At 45.7% G+C, this 20,314-nt stretch overlaps 1 protein-coding gene and 1 pseudogene across 5 annotated transcripts in view; one reads left to right on the top strand and one right to left on the bottom strand.

Moving 5' to 3' along the window:
• The window catches only part of TPST2 (tyrosylprotein sulfotransferase 2), a 496,074-nt gene that overhangs the window by 414,504 nt on the left and 61,256 nt on the right, over positions 1–20,314 (top strand). For all 5 annotated transcript variants that reach the window (XM_086943144.1, XM_086943143.1, XM_086943145.1 and 2 more), the window contains one exon: positions 6,921–6,969. In XM_086943144.1, coding sequence (XP_086799270.1) covers positions 6,921–6,953 — 33 coding nt within the window. In that variant the 3' untranslated portion in view covers positions 6,954–6,969. The remainder of the gene's footprint in view (positions 1–6,920; positions 6,970–20,314) is intronic.
• LOC147679561 (small nuclear ribonucleoprotein F pseudogene) lies at positions 473–732 on the bottom strand (annotated as a pseudogene).

Raw genomic sequence — 20,314 nt, 5'->3', positions numbered from 1 at the left:
GGAGTGGCAACAGCTAGGGAAGATAGAGGACACAGTAGAAAGACTGAAAACAAGAGACAAAACAAGAACCAGCAAGAGTTATTTAGAGGTAGGGAGTGTCTGATGATTGATTAAAGATGCATAAGGGAAAAAACAAGCTTACGAGCCTTAATAATCATCACACCAATATTCAATAGCACCAGCCACAGGCTTTTGAGCAAAACCTGGCCACGCAGCTTAATGTTTTACAAATTAATCACTTAGAGTGACTGATACTATGTTGTAATGATTGGACAAAACCCTGTGTGTAAGTGACTCACTACAGCTGGTTGACGCTTTTGTTAGGACAATCTTTCTCTCCCACTCCCATGTCGACATTAAGTGGAACGATTGCAAAAAAAAAGTTTTATTGTATAAACCAAAATTCGACATTCATACAGACAGCGAACCATAAATGATACATCTACTAAAGATTAACAGCCATCTTCACACTTTATTCTCTCATTTCTCCATCTTCTTCCTCTTCTTCCACTCCTCTGATATAGAGGACATTGTTACACCTTATCAGGACTTAACCCAGATGTCCAGATAACACCCCCTCAATGTATTCTTCTGTGTTTGCCAGCTGCATGTTCATATATCCATCGACAGATACTAGATACCCTTTGTATTCCATTCCCCATTTTAGTTTGACAATTACTGGTTTGCCAGTCAGCCATTGAGGAAAGGCTGTGGGTTCAGTGGTAGACTCATGCTGGGTTAATTTTCCCTCACCGGGAAAACACAAAAAAATTCCTCCCCGGGGCCGCAGAAATCACGCGCCACTGCTGGAGTGGAACGATTGCAATGTGAAACTGAACCAAAAATTATTTTAGTACATAGGACAGTTTGTAACATTTAATATTACTTCTCTCTGAGAACAGGTACATCAATCATTCCTTATTTACAATTCAGTGCAGACCTCCTCCATGATGATTATAATGATTGTGTGTGTGTGTTGGAGTAAGTGAAATGAAATGAAATGAATGAAACTTATATAGCGCACGACTTACCCTGGGGCATCTCCGCGCTTGCTTAGGGAACCCGTCCTGGTATTCCCCTGTGAGATAACCCTGGCAGGGTATCCACAAGGTGAAAGCCAGGCATCCCACCGCGAGGGGCCGTTGTGGAGATTAAGCAAGCTATTGCCCAGAGTCGCAGAGTGTGAACCCGTGAGTCAAGAGGGCACCGGAGCGAGAATTAACGAGTCCGTGGAATTTTGAGCCCAAGACCCGCCGAGGCGGGGAATTGAACCCTGGTCCCGGGCCGAACTCAAGCTCCAGGTCTGCCGCCTCTAACCCCTGAGCCACACTTCTCCAAGTGGTACGTCCATAAGCTTGCTGTCTGTGTCTTATATAGAGGACACCTTCGACCAGTCCTAGCTTTTTTATCCAGGAGCACTTTGCATTCCCAGAAGTAGACTGATGTTGCATAACCACTTAAGGAGTGTTGTGGTGATGTTAAAGCCATTTCTAGGCACAAAATGGCATCGTATCGGCCATCTATTTAATTTTATTGGTAAAACTTTGTTGTATTCGCAATAAGGTTTCACACACAAATCATTGAAAAGTCATATTTAAATAAAAGTAAGCTTGGCAGTTTTGAATATCACTGACTAAAAATCCATAAAACAGCCGATGTCCCAGAAGACTAGTTAAACTGCATAACGTATGGCGGGTTTTTCTGTGTACTTATGTAGGAGGCTGCCTTTTCCTGACAAGAATTACAAATACCTCTTAAACTACGAATTTCATCCATCTCAAAATTTTCACACTATCAACATGTCCAGTTTGCCTGTTGAGCATAGCACAGGAACATATTGCTCCTACTCTTCCTTTACTCCTACTTTTTTTATTTTTAAGACAAAATGGGCTTGTTGATAGTTGTGAAACATTTGAGATGGGTATATTGAATTCTTGTCAGGAAAAGGCAGCCTGAAACAATATGTTCCTGTGCTATGCCCAACAGAAACCACTATAAACCAGTAGTGTATGCTGGCTGTAACACTCTACAAATCCACAAAACACGAGGAGCCCACTTTCCTAGATAAGGCCAGTTAACAATGTTTTTGAAGCCGGAGTTGAGAGAGGTGCAAATGCAAATCATACTGCTGACGTGTCAAAAGGGGGTGGGGTCGCACACCACTCACTCACCAGCGGGATCGCCCCTAAGGACTATGGTCAGTGTAGTTTTGTATTCCGCGATGTATCTTTCTTCGCCATCCCTGGACACGTGTTTCGGGGTATTTACCCCTCATCAGCAGGGAATAGGCCATCTTCTTATTTTCTGGGGTTGCCGGTGGCTGCCAAATATTGCCAGGTCTAGTACCACACAGGCGCGCGGGTGCGGGGTCCCAGGCTCGTCAGCCCGCTTAAACATTTCAAAAGGGGGTGGGGTCGCACACTGCCTATCCCTGCTGACGAGGGTTGAAAACCCGAAACACGTGTCCAGGGATGGCGAAGACAGCGAAGATAGCAAGATCGAAAGATGATGCATCGCGAACACTCTACTACAATGACCAGAGTCCTTAGGGGCAACTTCCGCCGGTGTGTGAGTAGTGTGCGACCCCACCCCCTTTTTGTAACTTTAAGCTCCCTTGAACAGCGGGCTGACGAGCCTGGGATCCCGCACCTACACGCCGGAGTGGTACTATACCTGGCAGATATTGGCAGCCATCGGCGACCCCAGAACACTGCCTATCCCTGCTGACGAGGGTTGAAAACCCGAAACACGTGTCCAGGGATGGCGAAGACAGCGAAGATAGCAAGATCGAAAGATGATGCATCGCGAACACTCTACTACAATGACCAGAGTCCTTAGGGGCAACTTCCGCCGGTGTGTGAGTAGTGTGCGACCCCACCCCCTTTTTGTAACTTTAAGCTCCCTTGAGCAGCGGGCTGACGAGCCTAGGATCCCGCACCTACGCGCCGGAGTGGTACTATACCTGGCAGATATTGGCAGCCATCGGCGACCCCAGAACACTGCCTATCCCTGCTGACGAGGGTTGAAAACCCGAAACACGTGTCCAGGGATGGCGAAGACAGCGAAGATAGCAAGATCGAAAGATGATGCATCGCGAACACTCTACTACAATGACCAGAGTCCTTAGGGGCAACTTCCGCCGGTGTGTGAGTAGTGTGCGACCCCACCCCCTTTTTGTAACTTTAAGCTCCCTTGAGCAGCGGGCTGACGAGCCTGGGATCCCGCACCTACGCGCCGGAGTGGTACTATACCTGGCAGATATTGGCAGCCATCGGCGACCCCAGAACACTGCCTATCCCTGCTGACGAGGGTTGAAAACCCGAAACACGTGTCCAGGGATGGCGAAGACAGCGAAGATAGCAAGATCGAAAGATGATGCATCGCGAACACTCTACTACAATGACCAGAGTCCTTAGGGGCAACTTCCGCCGGTGTGTGAGTAGTGTGCGACCCCACCCCCTTTTTGTAACTTTAAGCTCCCTTGAGCAGCGGGCTGACGAGCCTGGGATCCCGCACCTACGCGCCGGAGTGGTACTATACCTGGCAGATATTGGCAGCCATCGGCGACCCCAGAACACTGCCTATCCCTGCTGACGAGGGTTGAAAACCCGAAACACGTGTCCAGGGATGGCGAAGATAGCAAGATCGAAAGATGATGCATCGCGAACACTCTACTACAATGACCAGAGTCCTTAGGGGCAACTTCCGCCGGTGTGTGAGTAGTGTGCGACCCCACCCCCTTTTTATACTGCTGACGTGGTAACAGCGCATTAAGATCAAGTACAGACCCAACCTGGGCTGACAGTCATTCTACCCTTCTCCCCCATGCCCACTTACAGTACCAGATTGCAGAGTAAATGCACAGAAATGCAACCGATCAGGCGAGGTAGGTCCCAAGAGCGTTTCATCATCCCGAATACTGACGCCAGCCTTGAAATTACAAGAAGAGTCCCAGACTCCTTCCACTTCAAATGCAGGTGCTCAGTCCACTAAAACTATAAGGAGCGGCAAGCTCCTAATAAGAACAACCACCATGGCTAAAGGACCTGACATGAGAGGCATAAAACAGTTTGGGAATGCACCAGAAAAAAGGAAGACATACCCCTGATAGCAACAGAATTAATCAGTTTTCAGTGAAAAATCGTCATAAAACCAGGACTAAGAAGGAAGAAAGTCAAAAATACAGTGTCCCCACATATAGCATATACTGTAGCTGGTGGCACATCCTTGTGTCTTTGTAAGTTATATCTTGCCATTCCACAAAGATTAGAGGTGTACGAATATGCATTAATAAAAACTATGTTGTATACAGGTGGTATGTCAGACATCACTCTGCAATGAAGATTTTTTTTATAGAAAATTGAGTCATTCTTGTAGCAGGGTGGACAGTTGTATTCTGTGCACCTTCAACCACATAAATTAGGGATTTCTGATTTCAGAAAAATGCTATAAGTATTGATCCAATACTTGATTTTGACTTTCCTTCTGATTGATGCTTATAGGGGTTCACCAGACATAAGCTCTTCTTTGCCCTTTCCAACTGTACAGAATTCAGTTGTATACTGAAAACCATATAATCTGATACAAAGATATGTGGTGAAGAATGCAGATATTGGGTGTTCGAAACAAAAATATGTTCCATATGAGTCTCTGTAGAAATTGTCCTTGAGTTACCAGAAACCAAATGTTCCAATAAAGTTATTATCTGCCAAATGGCACTGTTAATAAGTTGCGAACCAGGGCTGAAGACTGCCTAAAGGCCATGGATGAGAGCTCTTAAAATAGGCACATATCCGATGAGTGCCCTGACATACAATTTGTCTTTGCAGCAAATGAATCTATGAACAGTCCAATAATATATGTGAAGCCGCATGGCAAAGTAGTAAAGTGTCATGGCATCAATTTAGGATTTCATCCTGAAGATCCCTAGCTGCCATGTCTAAGGCCTTGGACTTTAAGAGCACATATACTTATTAGGTAAATCTTTTATCTTCTGCACGCATATATGAGGAAAATGTAGTTCCTTCATCTGTGTCCAAAAATGAACATGCAAGTCCCATTATCTCAGTAGGATGCAGATTTGCTGATGGGTGTGAATCCTTTGTATAATTGTGGGCCAGCCATCAGCCACTGGACCCAGGTACTTTGAATTTGTATTGGAAAAAGTAGTAGTCCCAAAGTAGTGTATGAACGTTGATATTGGCATTACACTTGCAGGCTTCTCTAATCAGTCCCAATTTCCCGAAACAATCAAGCTGCCGGTGTTGTTTTTCTAGTCCAATACAAGTCTGCTATCATGGTTCTTTCCTTTAGTGAAAAGTTCAGTTCCAAGCAGAACACTAATTGAAGATTGGATGTCCCAAAATAACTACTCCAATAGATCTGTTGAGAGCATGAGAGAGAAATGAGGGCTGCTGAAAATCTGCTTCCTAAACTGCATCTGAGTACCAAATAGCCAGAGCATTTACTTTAGTTGTAAGTAATATGGAAAATAATTTAGACCTTTGTGTTTTCCCTTAGATTCCAAATAATTAGGGGTACTTGCATTTAAAATGCGCAGCCTATTGGTTTTGCTGATGCATGATGCTTTTTTTTTTGTTTTCATAAAATAACAGCTTGCCCTCAGCCTTTGAGAGGATTCATTTGTTATTTTCCATTTTACTTTGTAATGTGGAGAATGGTTCTTCCGGAGCCCAGATGGTTGTTTGAGTAGGAGAACGTTTGCTCTGTTAAGAGTAACATCATACTGATTTTAATAGCACTGCTGTAATCTAGTTGTAGATAATAGATTATGGTTAAATGTATATGTTTCCTAAGTTCATGCCTAAAGGGGGATTTAAAAAACTGTTACTTGCTATGTCTTTTAAAGTGTAGACCTTGAGTGCATCACATATGCAAGCTAGTAGCCGTCGTAAAAGTGTTCATTAGTGAGGGAGTGCCAAAGAAATGGACTCCCTGACTCCTACTTCTTGTAAGGATTTATTACATTGAGCATGCCGTCACCAAAACACCCAGTGCACTCTATTTACCTCTCGATATATCCATTGCTTTTATGAACCCGAAAATTAGAAAAACCTAGGTCAAACCTAGCAAACAGGTGCTGCATGATTGACTTGTGCATGTGTTAAATAGTAAGGTGAGAGAAACATGGACAACTTGGCCATGGATAGCAGGGTGGTTTCCTATTGCTTAGATGAACAACTAGCTAGAGGTGACTTGTAGCTGTTCTCCAGGAGAGTTAAATGAACAGCTAAGAGATACTCTCTTGTGAGTGTTTTTTACGAGACCACATAGGGCTATTAGACTCAATCAGCTTTATTTGCTCTGTAGAAGTTAGCATCTAAGGCAAATAGTGACCTTTATAAACTGTGCCATGTGATAGTCAAAAAATGCTTGGTGTATGTACTTTTTGTGGACTGAGTAGATACTGAATCTGACTTATTTTTATGCTTAGCTAGGTGACTTAATATAACCAGAATCTTTTGGTATTGTATTTAAATTTATACTGATCTCAGAATTACAATATAAAATATGATAATCTTTATGTATAGTTACTATGTTTTAGTGGAGTTTTGATGATACTCATGCATTCTGTGTGATAGGTCCTGTATGTGCGTGTACCAAACATTCAACTTCTTTTGATTGATCATTCTAAGATAGCCTTTATATCTGGTCTAACTTGTTAAATGGACCACCAAAACTAACTGGTGTCCCCTGATGTACCAATTGCAAGTTTTGATCTGTTAACATTTTTATAAAACTTTCAAGAGGATTTTTATTTTAGTAAAGCAATGTGTTTTTTTTTTAAAATAGTGTATAGTATGTGTAATGTTTATTATCTGACAGACAAGTATTACAGATGTTTTTCTTTTTGTGCTAGCAACTAGAGAACTGTAAATATTTCATTTCCTTATTTTCAGATTAATCCGAATACATCATCAATCCATTGGTGAAGTTAAAGGTGATCAGGTGTGTATAATATGGCAAAAAGACTGCAAGTAAATGGTGGAATTTATGAGTTACATGTCAGCACTTTTAGTCAAACTATTGAGTCTGAGCTGGAAATTTGAATTGTTGGTGGTTCATTTATCACCAGTGTAAACTACCAATCCCTAGGTTTAGTTTGAAAATATAAATGAAATAAGGAATATGTTTGTGTTTATTAATCAAAATCATTACAAATTAGAACTGTCAGCACCTTGGTAGACCCAAGTACTTGAAAAAACCAAACCAAACACAGGGAGTCTATGAGCACAACACTAATGGCTCAGCTGCTAACACCCCTCTCAGTGAGTGTCAGGGATGCCCTAGTCGTCCTCCAGCAGCTATCGCAAATCTCAAAGAGCACCTAAAGTATGAAAAATACATCAAAACTAAATTCAAAGGAGAATTGGTCGACAAGATCCATAACCATCTGAACGTGGATGACCATCAAACAGACTCAGTGATCAGTCCTATCATCTGGCTGTTCCACTTGTGCATCGGCAGGTCCCTTGATGATCGAGACCTCATGCCACATATTAATGGTACCGGATCTGGTCCACACAAACCTATGAACCGCCTTATGATGGCTGATTTTTGATGGTTAGATACTAAATTAGAAAAACAGTGCAACATAAACAAAACCTAGTGACTTAAAATAGAATGGTGTGTCCTCAAAAACTGCTATTTTAATACCAGTCAGGGCACACCCTCTAATTAAAAACTAGAACAGTGCAATTGACAGTGTGACCAAATAACTGTCAAATAAATGGGCCCACATGTTTCTGCCTTGTGGGCAAACCATCCCCAGCTTTCATCAGGGCTTCTGCTCATACAAAGTTGCTACTGTTATTAACGTGAACAAATAAACATATTTAATTAAATAATAAATGTTGGCAACGATACAACCTGTACCAACCGTGATTCTCTAATCCTCCTTGTCAATATATGTATGACGATCTGTGAGGAAAACATATATTTTTAATTAAAATGTATATAACAAACCCTAGTGCTTTCTGAAACAATTTATGCAGAATATCAAATACTTTTCTCGCCTAAGTTGACTGGGGAAAAGACCTCACCTCGCCTGGACAAAGCTCTGGACTAGGAGGCCCGCACTGTGGAAACTGGTGCAAACAGACAAAAGAAAGACATTCCATGTAACTCCTTATTGAGCAAGTATCCATGTCAACCTATATTGACTGTTTTCTGTCACCCTACTCCACTCCAACACAGTGAATCAATCGGTGATCTTTCCTAGTGAAATTACCAAGGTCACAGTGTTCACAAAATATACCTCTCTATGGCAAACTTACATATTTATATCTAAAGAATTCATATATTCTTACTTCAAAATACGATTTTACTTCTTTATTTTTAGTTTGTACGCTTCCGAAATGAGCTGGTTTGCAAGGAATGTTATCGTGTCATAACTACATCCCAACTTCAGCAGTATATTTGGAAAAGCAGTATAATTAAAAAGAGGTAAACTTGAAAAGAGCATCTGCTCAACTCTCCGTCGGTACCTCTGTCTCTCCTGCCCCGCCCACTGCGATGTCCGATGCCGAGTCTCCACGCCACTTTACTCTAGCCTTTTGATGCAGAACACCAGGCATAAGGCTGCAGCACACTCTCCGCGACGCGACACTGGAGAAGTGTGGCTCACTGGTTAGAGGAGGCAAACCCAGAAGCAGAGGTCAGACCCGGGACCAGGGTTCAATTCCCGACGCGGCAGGGTCTTGAGCCCAAATGTCCACGGACTCGATAATTCTCGCTTCGGTGCCCACTCGAATCATGGGTTCACACTCTGCAACTCTGGGCATTAGCTTGCTTAATCTCCACAACGGCCCCCCCACGGCGGGATGCCTGGCTTTCACCTTGGGGATGCCCAGTACGGGTTATCTCACAGGGAAAAGCCAGGACGGGTTCCCAAGGCAAGCGCTGAGATGCTCCAGGGTAAGTCGAGCGCTATATAAGACTGTACAATAATAATAATAATAATAATTCGACACGGAAGACGGGCGACGGATGCTCAAGGCAAGAGACCAAGGGACTGAGTTTGTTATACTCGCGGGGCACCGCTGAGAACGCCTCTTGCCTTGCTGCTGCAGCATGGATACATTTGTGTAGTTAAGTTGCATGCAAGCCACTCCACATGACAACTGGGGCCTAGCTCTACCTTGGTCACAGGAGTCGGATGGTTTGCAGCACGGAGCCCACTGAGTTTACAGCAGCGGTGGCACCAGGTTCATGATCTGCCAGGCGGTGTGGAGCTGCAGAGCCGGGGAGCTGAGGTGAGCGCGCGGAAGTCAGAGACTTTTCAAAAATCTACCCCTCGATTTTGCTATTTCACTGATCGTCAATTATGCTTTAGTTAGGCACTATAGGAAAGCCTACTAGCTGAGCTATACAGAAACTTTCCAACGTAGTGGCCCTCGGGGAACACACCTTGCAGATATTCTGTCCTTACTCCTATTTTCGTAACAAATAATAAATAATAAGGACCCGACTCGCCCTCCAATAAGGGCTTCCCTCTATTTGGGTCAATTTGAGCGCCCGGCACGCAACCTCTATACCTTGGCTGCAACCATGGCGGCTAGAGCTAAGCGTAAGCAGGATAAAATGGACCTTGCGAGAGAACTTTTAAAATCGCCACTAGTATCATACCTCAACCTGTGGTCAAAGGCGTGGAAAAAAAGGCAGAAGAAAGGCGCAACAAAGGAGCGCTTTAAAACTTAAAGCGGTGGAAGTGAGGGAAGCAGCTGGGAATTACAGACAAAATAAATATAGTGTCTTAAACAAGCAAGCTGAGGAAGAGGACCTGGAGGAAGAGGTGGGGGACGAAGATGAGGAAACGTTATCTGAACTTTCAGCAGAGTTAAGTCTGTTGGCGGTTGGAGAAAAAAGTGAGGGAGTCGGGGGAAACAAAGCAGATAAGGTGGAAAAGGCGGATAAGAATGGCAGTACGGCCAATGCTGTTAATATTGTCAATATTGTCCAAAACTTAGCCAAGAGGGTCAAGAGTCAATCAACCCCCAAGCAGTATCCTCTCTTCTCTAAACCGCTGCTCCAGCAGGGTCAGCTTACAAGTACACCTACGTGGGAAGAGAGAAGTCAAAGGGGAGCAAATGGCAATGCGGAGCAAGAGGTTTCTAATGAAAAAAGAAATATAATAAATTCAACATCGCCAGTGGCAGAGGCACAGTCTGGTTCAGAAGTAACGCCAGCGGCAGTGCCAAATGTCACTTCACTCCCCTCTATTAATGCATCACAATGTATCCAAAATTGGGCCTCTCCGGCCCCCTGCACCGCCCTCCCATGTTCCAATTTGCAATCCCAACCGCATCACAGTCCTGCCAAAATTGAAAAGACGGCCAATTCTGCCGTAAAAGTACCGCCTGTGAATATCTACTCTTCCCGTTCTCCTACAGTTATGGTAGATCCATGCCAAGCTATATGTTCACACGAGACCCAAGAGGACGAACTACCCATACCCCCAAACGTCTCAAAATTGAACTCTGTGGAGGACTTGCTCGCCACTATACTTCGTGACCTAAGGGATTTTAAAAGCTCCCAAGCCCATGAAATATCACAGCTGCACAAATGGAGGAGTGCTTTGAAAACCTTCCCATGAGTGTCTCGGAGGCTGAAGCTCGGATCTCGACCCTAGAAGATACTTTAACGACAATGCAGAAAGATCTTCATGTAGCAAACAGAGAGAAATCTCAATTAGCGGAAAAAATGCAGGACTTGGAAAATTATGACAGGCGGTCCAATCTACGGTTAGTAGGCATTTCCGAGGGCCTGGAAGATAAGGATGTGGTAAAGGGCACACAGAGTCCCTGCGCACAAACCCAATAACCTGAAATACCCTCGCACAATATTGCTTAACTTTTCGGATTTTAGGGTAAAGGAGAGAATCCTAAACACTGCCTTTTCAAAGAGAACATTCAATGCTGATGGAGTGAACAACTTTCGGATTTTCTCAGATATGTCGGCGGCATCCGCCCACAGACGCATGGACTTTGTTAAGATGATTGACTCTTTCAAGACTAAGGGGGCTCATGCCATGATTGTACAACAATCCAAATTGAAGGTGCTAGCAAAAGGGAGATTCTTTATCTTTACAGACTTGCATGAAGCCCAGTCATTTCTTGAAGGACTCGGCGCATAACTATATGTTGGATATCTAATTATTTGTTCTGTTTGAGTAAGAAAGGGGCGGGTCAAGGGGGGACAGGAAGCACACAAGGATGCAATAAAATGGCATCCACAAAGAAGAAAAGGACACAGAGAAGGACGGAACTGGGTCACAGGGGGCTACCGTCCACTCTAGGGGGAGGTAGGGAGGGGGGAGGTGAAGGGGGTGTCGCAGAGGGAAAAAGAGTTCATACACCAAAAAATCGCACGGCCAACTTTTGACACTGCTATGGCACGGCAAAACTTAGTAATATACCAGCAATAGTAGTTTGTTTTATGCCAATTGATTTTTCAATCCCTAGCATGGGAAGATACTCAAGATCTAAGTTGAGGTGCCTTATTAGAAGTATTGATGGTAATATTGTTTAAACCATGTTAGCCTGTCTCAGAGTGGAAAAGGTTGTAAGGTCTGAGTTCTATATCCTTTTTTTGCACAATGGTCAGTGATAGGAGGTCGTAGATTCCTTCCCCATAGTAGCATTGCTTTTCATACTATTGCTCGCTCTGACCTTTTATCTCCGGGTTCGTATAATCAGCACGTATTTGAACTTTAAGTATTGAAGCCGTATATCTGTTTTCTGTATTCGGAATATGAGAATTGCGTATTTTGCACAATAGGGCGTAATGTCCTCTAATCACTGCTTTGTATTTTGCACTTTAAATGTTGCTCCTCAATCACTCCTCAATTACTTGCTGCTATTGGAGTACTGTTTTGCGTATTTTGCACAAGGGGATGTTTAAATTCTTCCTGAACATATTTTATATATATTCTCTTTTTAAGCATGTTAACTAACGAGTAATATGTTGAAGTTTGTCTCCTTTAATGCAAATGGTTTGAACAACGTTCGCAAAAAAAATGCTATTGAGTGTTAGTTAAAAAGCCTCAGTCTGGATGTTATTTATTTACAAGAAACCAATCACAGAACCTAGGCTGAATCCGACAAAAATTTTTAAGGGATGGGTGGGTCACAAAATTTCTTCAGTAGCTGGGCTGGCGCAGAGGGGAGTATGCATTTTAATAGGCAGTCATGTAGGCTTTTCCTTAGAAGGGGCATTTACAGACCCCAGTGGTAGATGGGCACTTGCACATGGCAAATTAAATCATGCTAATATAATTTTAGCCACAATTTATGCACCAGTTATAGACGACCCTCTTCCAATCCTGCAATTGAAACAGGCTTTAACAGGTTTACCCGGGCAAATAATATGAAGGGGGTGTGGGGGGGGGGGGGGGGATTTTAATTTTTTACAAAATCCCTTAGTCGATTCATCCAAAAAAGAACGGCACCAGAATAAACCCCAAGTTGCTATTGGCATACAAAGCTGCAAACTAGATCTTGATGTCACCGATCACTGGCACTCCTGTAATAGCCTTAAACGTGAATACTCTTGCCATTCTGCAAAATATAATTCTGCATCTTGGTTAGACTTTTTTCTAACATCTCACGGGTTGGAGGTACATAAATATGCTCATCTACCGAACGCGTTTTCAGATCATGCAGTACTCTACATGGGGATAAGAATAGGGAGGCAAGAAACCGTGCCACCTAGGAGATGGTACTTTAATAAATTGAACCTCTCGGATACTCAATGGTGTGCAGACATCGAGGAAAAGATTGAGGAGTTTTTCGCGCGAAACAGAGGCACAGCCCCATTAAATACGACCTGGGATGCATTCAAGGCCACTATGCGGGGAATAATTACCTCCAAAGAAATACCAAAGCAGAAGGCAAGAAGGGAGGCGAAAATTAAATTACAAACAAATCTTACGCAGGCAACCCAAGAACATTATAGGGTGAGATCCTCACTTTCGGGACAAAGGGTATCCAAAGCAAAGAGAAAAATGAAGGATTTCTATTATGATTTAGGCGAGACTAATAGCAATCTTTATGCCCAAAACCTATATGAAGAGAGCGAATATACAGGAAAACTTTTGGCGTGGCAAGCCAAAGAAAATCAGGCCTGAAATAGGATAGAGCAACTAATTGACCCTGTCACCAAAATTCAGGTAAAGACTACAGCTTCCATTGGTGAGATGTTTTTAAAACATTATGAGGGAGTCTACCAAGCTACTGAAGGGGTTGCGCCTGAAACCATCGGGGAATTCTTAAGAGACACTAGAAATACCCAAATTAGATCATGAGGGGAAGAAATTGCTGATCGAGGACTTTACAAAGTCAGAACTCGATGAGGTAATTCGCTCTCTTCCCAACGGCAAGGCCAATGGCGACGACGGGCTCCCTGTAGAACTCTTTAAAAACTTTGATGGTACTTTGCATAAAGAATTCCTACTTCTAGCCAATTATTTAATACAAGGAGGATTACCCCTGGACTCTTTTCATTCAGCAGTGGTGGTTAGCATTTTAAACAAGATCGCCATCAGGAGCGAGATCAGAGATCATCATCCTCGCAGAGCTGAGTTTCTAAAAGAAAACAAAGGTCGACATTCTTATCCCGAATAACGCCTCTAACCTGAAAGGAATGTCTGACAACAGAGTGTGTGGCTTAATTCAGAACATGGCCCCGGGGAGGGAGGAGGGCTGTTTCACAAGCCTGAGATAAAGGAATAACATCTTTCCTCGGTTATCAAAGTGTGTTTTGTTGAGTACTGGTACTGTGAGAAGATACCTTGATGCCACGCAGGACGTTTTAATACAGTTCTGATAGTTCCTGTTAGACTTCTAGTCCTATAAAGAAGAGCCACGTGAATCAAGCAAGACAAGGTCTGTGTGGGAAGGATGGGGGCGAAATACATCTATTTGTGGATGTAAGCCATAGCAGGGGGTGTCTTTGTCCTGTTACTGCAAATTAATGACTATAAAAAACTAGTCTGTCAGGCAGGAGAACCTCTGACTATGGTCCATCATAGAAGTCGCAAAGTAAATTTATCTCTTCCTGTTTGTCACATTAGCTGTGTAAATTGCTCCTTTCACTTGTTTTTAATAAAAAAAAACATTAATCATCACCGACTGTGTTGCGGACATACAAATGTGTCTTGAATTCTGAGGCCTGTTCTTATATCGCCCCTCCAATCATGCACACACATTTGACATCAATAGTTGCTTTAATATTGTTGTATGTCAGTCACATATTCTGTCACTTTGCAGCTTGGCGTATAAACCCTCCGACATACATACAGGCCGATGACGTCACGCTGTATTTCTCACGTAGTATCGCAAATTTTCTGATAGATACATCTGCCTTGTGGATTCCTCACCTTGTGATTCCTCACCTTGTGAATATCCCCCTTGCGGCAGCAACGTTCGGAAAATTTCTACGTCATAGGAGCACGGCTTTGCGCGCGACTCCGTCTGACGTCACCGACTCCTCATAAGGCCCACGTCGGCGTGATGACATCAGTTCCCTTTTTTCCGCGTCGTCGACGCTAACGGTTTCTGGGATCTTCTGCGATACTTTGAGTATCTTGTTACTATTTTGTGTAACTGTTTCTCTTTTGAGATTTTCTTCTTCATCGAGGATGTCATCGAGGAAGACGGGGTTCAAGCTGTGTGGTTCCTGTGCCCAAATGATGTTGATCACTGATCCGCATGCCGATTGTCTGTGGTGTCTTGGGTCGGACCATGATGTTAAGAACTGTCGTTCCTGCTTCAAGATGAACCCCAAGGCCTTACGAGAGCAGGAGGCGAAGCTTCTTCTTGCGAAGGTGAAAGAAAGAGAAGCTGGAAGGTTTTCGAGGTCGGTTTCCAGGCGCTCTAAGTCGAGGCAGATGTCGCGGTCGAAGTCGAGGTAGAGGTCGGCTTCGAGATCGAGGTCCAGAGTGAGGTTGAGATCCAGAGAGAGGTCGAGGTCAGGATCCAAGTCAGCTTCGGGTCATGCTTCGAGCTCCTCGAGAAAGAAGCCCAAGAGGAGTAAGCATCGCTCTAAACATCACTCTGGCAAGGAGTCTTCGGATTCGAAGAAGAAGTCTCGTAAACATCATAAGGACTTCGTGTCTCCTTCTCTGGCGCAGTCTCGTGGAGGTTCTCCTGTTCAGGAGCAGGAACCAGATCTGGAGTCGCACCATTCTTCGGTGCATGAAGAAGAAGAGGTTCCTCGGGCTCCGACTCCGGAGGTGGAGCATGAAAGTCAAGAGGGCCAGGGTGCACCTTTGCCGGATCAGCCTCCTTCGGAGCGGCCGTTGGGTTCGTACCCTCCCTTTCCTGGTCCGGGTCAGGACCCCTCGCAATTTCTAAATGCCATGTTTGGTGTTTATGCGAGGGCAATGTACCCTACTGGCGCACCGGTTGGTCCCATGGGTCCATTGTCTTTTAATTTAGGCGTACCTCAGGCTTACGCCCCGGCCCCCTTTATGCTGTTTATGCCGACGCCTTGTGCTCCTTGGCTCGGTACGGCGCCGCCGAGGTCGTCTACTTCGCATGCGGCTTCGCCGGCTCCGGATCGACCTCGTGATTCGGATCGTGGTGCTTCCTGTCCTCCAGCTCCTCGTTCGACGTCGGCTCCGTCAGAGTCTTTGCCGGATCCGTCGACTTCGGTCCGCATGGAATGGTTGAGGCGCAGGGCTCAGCGCCTCTTGGAGGAAAAGGAGTACATGGATTCCGAGGTTCAGGAAGGAGAGCTACAAGAACAGGGGGATTGTTTTGAGGACCTCCAAAGCGCTAGTGACCTGGAACTTTCTCCTGAGTGGGGTTTGCCATCCGTTTCGGATACACCATCCAAGGACGTTGCACCCTATCACGTCGTGATTAGGGAGGCTGCGGATTTGCTCGGTTTGACTTTGCCCACTGTTGAGTACAAGCAAAACATCCTCACAGAGGTTTTACATTCGCCTTCTTCTATAATAGAGCCTACTCTTCCATTCACTGACGCTTTGACTGAGCCTATAAAGGAGGTTTGGAAGAGGCCTTTGACTGCTCCTGCGGTTTCCAGGTCGGTGGCAAGGCGTTACAGGGTGGCTCCTGGTGACCCTGAATTTCTTTCTTCACATCCTTCTCCGGAGAGTCTAGTGGTGCAGGCCGCTTGTTCCAACAGGTCTGCAGGTTCATTCCCTCAGGTGCCGGCAGACAAGGACTCTAAAAAATTGGACCAGTCTGCGAAAAAGATTTTCTCCTCGAGTAGCATGGCTTTAAAATCTACTAATGCTACTTGCCTGTTGGGGAGATATGTTCATGCATTGATGGACTCTGTGAAACAACTCTCATCTAAACTTCCAGAGGATGATAGGAAGAACTTTAATGAAGTGGTCTCAGATACTCAGGCTGCAGCCCGTATGGTAATACAGAGTGGCATGGACACGGTGGACTCTGTTGCCAGGATTATGGGCTCTACTGTTGCAACCAGAAGGGCTGCATAGCTAAAATCTTCTGATTTTGATGTACAGTCTACCTTATTGGACTTGCCATTTGACGGGACAGGCCTCTTTGGTAAGAAAGCGGATGTGGCCTTGGAGAGATTCAAGGACAGCCGGGCGACGGTGAGGTCTTTGGGCCTTCAGGCAAGGGGTTCTGCAACTAGAAAGTTTAGGGGATTTGGCAGATCCACTTTTCGTTCCTATAACCAAGGTCAGCAGCAGCAGCGACAGAACCCTCTGTATAAGACATACAGAAGAAAACAAAGGGGCCGTGCTTGTGGACGCCAGGCCTCCTCCTCCTCTTCCTCTAATAATCAACCCCTTCCCTCAACAGCAAAGCAGCCCTAGATCCGCCATTCTGGATCATGTGGGTCCGGTAGGGGGTCGGCTTACTCATTTTCTACGGGATTGGGAATCGGTTACATCAGATCTTTGGGTTCTCAATCTCGTAGAAAATGGGTATGCACTTCCTTTCCAGGAGTTCCCTCCCAATTACCCTCCTTGCCAGGGTTATTGTTCGGAGTCCCACCTGCTTCGCCTGCAGGAAGAAGTCCTGGCTCTGTTCAGAAAAGGTGCGATAGAGGTGGTCCCAGAGCAGGAGAGGGGTCAGGGGTGCTACTCCCGATATTTCCTGATCCCCAAGAAGGATGGCAGGTTACGACCAATCTTGGACCTCAGGATTTTGAATCTCTACCTCAAACAGGAGAAGTTCAAAATGCTCACGCTTGCGCAGGTTCTTCAAGCGCTGTTGGAAGAAGACTGGATGGTGTCAATCGACTTGCAGGATGCGTATTTTCACATCCCAATCCTGAAGTCGCACAGGAAGTATCTCCGTTTTTACGGTGGGATCGCAACACTACCAGTTTGCGTTCCTTCCGTTTGGACTTACTACTGCGCCTCGAGTTTTCACCAAGGTGATGGCGGTGGTGGCTGCTCATCTCAGGAGGTCGGGGATTCCTGTGTTCCCCTATCTGGACGACTGGCTGATCAAAGCAGAGTCGCCCGAGAAGGTGCATCATCACCTTCAAGAGACATCGCAGCTGTTGTACAGATTGGGTTTTTCGACCAACGTGCCCAAATCTCACCTGGTGCCCTCCCAGCGCAACCTGTTCATAGGTGCGGTACTGGACACTACTGTATGTCGTGCATTCCCTCCGCCTCAAAGGATTCGCGACATTCAGGAAATGATTCCTTTGTTCTACAATGGAGCGGTTGTTCCAGTCCTGAAGGTCCTTCGCCTGCTCGGTCTGATGGCTTCTTGCATTCTGTTGGTCAACCATGCACACTGGCACATGAGGGCACTCCAGTGGTGCCTCCGCAGGCAGTGGTATCAGCACAACGGAGATCTCAGGGAGTCAGTGAAGATCTCCAGAGAAACTGCAGCGGATCTGTCTTGGTGGGGCGTGGAAGGCAATCTGTCACAAGGAAAGCCTTTTCAGCTACCACCATCGGTGGCCACGGTGATAACGGATGCATCCACTCTAGGGTGGGGTGCTCATCTGGGGCATCTGGAGGTCAAGGGTCTTTGGTCTCCAGCGGAAAGGTTGCTTCACATCAACCTTCTAGAGTTGCGGGCGGTACGTCAAGCGCTCAAGGCCTTCCTCCCTTCCCTTCGCGGTCAGTCGATCAAAGTCCTGACGGACAACACGACCGCGATGTGGTACATCAACAAGCAGGGAGGAGTAGGGTCGCAGTGTCTCTGCAAAGAGGCTCTGCGTCTCTGGTCCTGGGTTCAGGACCATCAGATTTGTCTGATTGCAAATCATCTGGCCGGAGTTCTGAACGTTAGTGCAGACGTTCTCTGCCGACCACGAGTGGAGGCTTCACCCGGAGGTTGTTCACAACATCTTTCAGATGTGGGGATCTCCTCGGGTGGACCTGTTTGCCACTTGCGAGAATGCTCACTGCCCGTCATTCTGCAGTCTCCAGTATCCGATGCAAGGAGCATTGGAGGACGCGTTTCAGGTGAGCTGGGGAGGTCATCTCCTTTACGCGTTTCCCCCCATACCCTTGATTCCTTGGGTTCTGAGGAAGATTCGCCAAGACCGGGCCCAAGTCATATTGGTCGCCCCGGATTGGCCAAGAAGGGTGTGGTACTCGGACCTTCTCCACCTCTCCTCTCGCCCACCGCTCCGTCTCCCTCTCAGGGCAGACCTCCTCTCTCAGGTGGAGGGGCAAGTTCTACACCACCACCTCCAGACATTACACCTTCATGCCTGGAAATTGAACGGGGCAACTTGAATTCCTTTTCTCTCCCTCACGATGTGGTGGATGTCATTCTTTCTGCCATGCGTGACTCCACCAAGTCCATCTATTCGTATAGGTGGTCTAAGTTTGTCTCTTGGTGCAGGGAGAGGGATGTTGACCCTTTGAGGGCTCATTTGTCTGACATTTTGCAGTTTGCTCTTTCTCTGGCACGGCAAGGATTTGCTGTTGCTACGGTCAAAGGATATCTTTCAGCCTTGTCAGCATTTCTCTGTTTGCCGGATCAGCCCTCTCTTTTTAAGTCTCCTGTAGTGTTAAGATTTTTGAAGGGACTCACTAATAGGTTCCCTCCTTCTCCGTTTATTGTTCCTCATTGGGACTTGAATCTTGTGTTAACTTATCTGATGGGTTCTCCGTTTGAACCCTTGCACAAGTGTCCCATGAGGCTTCTTTCTTTTAAAACGGTCTTCTTGGTTGCAATTACCTCGGCAAGGAGGGTAAGTGAGCTTCAAGCTCTTAGTTCCAAGCCCCCGTTCTTATCCATTCATGCTGAAAGAATGGTTCTCAGGACCAGGGCTGCTTTTCTGCCTAAGGTGGTAACTCCCTTCCATCTAGGACAATCCATTACCCTTCCTACCTTTTATCCTCCCCCACACCCTTCCAAGGAGGAGGAAAGGCTTCATCGCTTGGACCCGAAGAGAGCAGTTAGTTTCTATCTTGATAGGACTAAAGACTATCGTGGTGACGGTCAGCTCTTCGTGGGTTTTACTGGCTGCAAGAAGGGCAGAGCGGTGCACAAGCGCACACTTTCCAGGTGAATTATCCTGTGCATCAAGATTTGCTACTCTCTGGCGGGTAAGGACCCTCCTGAGGGTATTAGAGCTCATTCAACTAGAGCGAAGTCTGCATCATCTGCATTGTCTGGAGGTGTTCCTGTTGAGGACATTTGCAGGGCCGCGACATGGGCCTCCCTCCACACTTTTGCGAAGCACTACTGCTTGGATGCTGAGGTGAGGAGGGACGGCCACTTCGCGCGCTCTGTCCTCCAAGATTTCCTGGTGTAGCAGAGTGGACACCCTCCTCCGGGAGTGGGGACTGCTGTGGGAATCTATTCACAAGGTGAGAAATCCACAAGGCAGATGTATCTATCAGAAGAACAAGTTACTTACCTTCGGTAACGCTTTTTCTGGTAGATACAGTATCTGCCTGTGGATTCCTCACTGACCCACCCGCCTCCCCGTTGTTCACTCTCCTATACCTGGGTTTGTGTACGTATGTATTTATGTACTTATTTTTCTGGTATTTTATGCTTTTGCTATGCACTTTTAGTGGGTTTTTGGATTGCGTGTACTGTGTACATTGTATATTTGTATATGTTTGTTGGTCCGTCCGGGTGCCTCGAAGGCACGGAAAAAAGGGCGGAACTGACGTCATCACGCCGACGTGGGCCTTATGAGGAGTCGGTGACGTCAGACTGAGTTGCGCGCATTGCCGTGCTCCTATGACGTCGACCACGCCGGCGTGCTACAAAGAATTTTCCGAACGTTGCTGGCGCAAGGGGGATATTCACAAGGTGAGGAATCCACAGGCAGATACTGTATCTACCAGAAAAAGCGTTAC

Source organism: Lissotriton vulgaris, chromosome 11 (genome assembly GCF_964263255.1).
Source record: "Lissotriton vulgaris chromosome 11, aLisVul1.2, whole genome shotgun sequence".
Lineage (NCBI taxonomy): Eukaryota > Metazoa > Chordata > Amphibia > Caudata > Salamandridae > Lissotriton > Lissotriton vulgaris.
The sequence above is the reverse complement of the archived record's forward strand: the minus strand, read 5'-3'. Positions and strand labels throughout refer to the sequence as shown.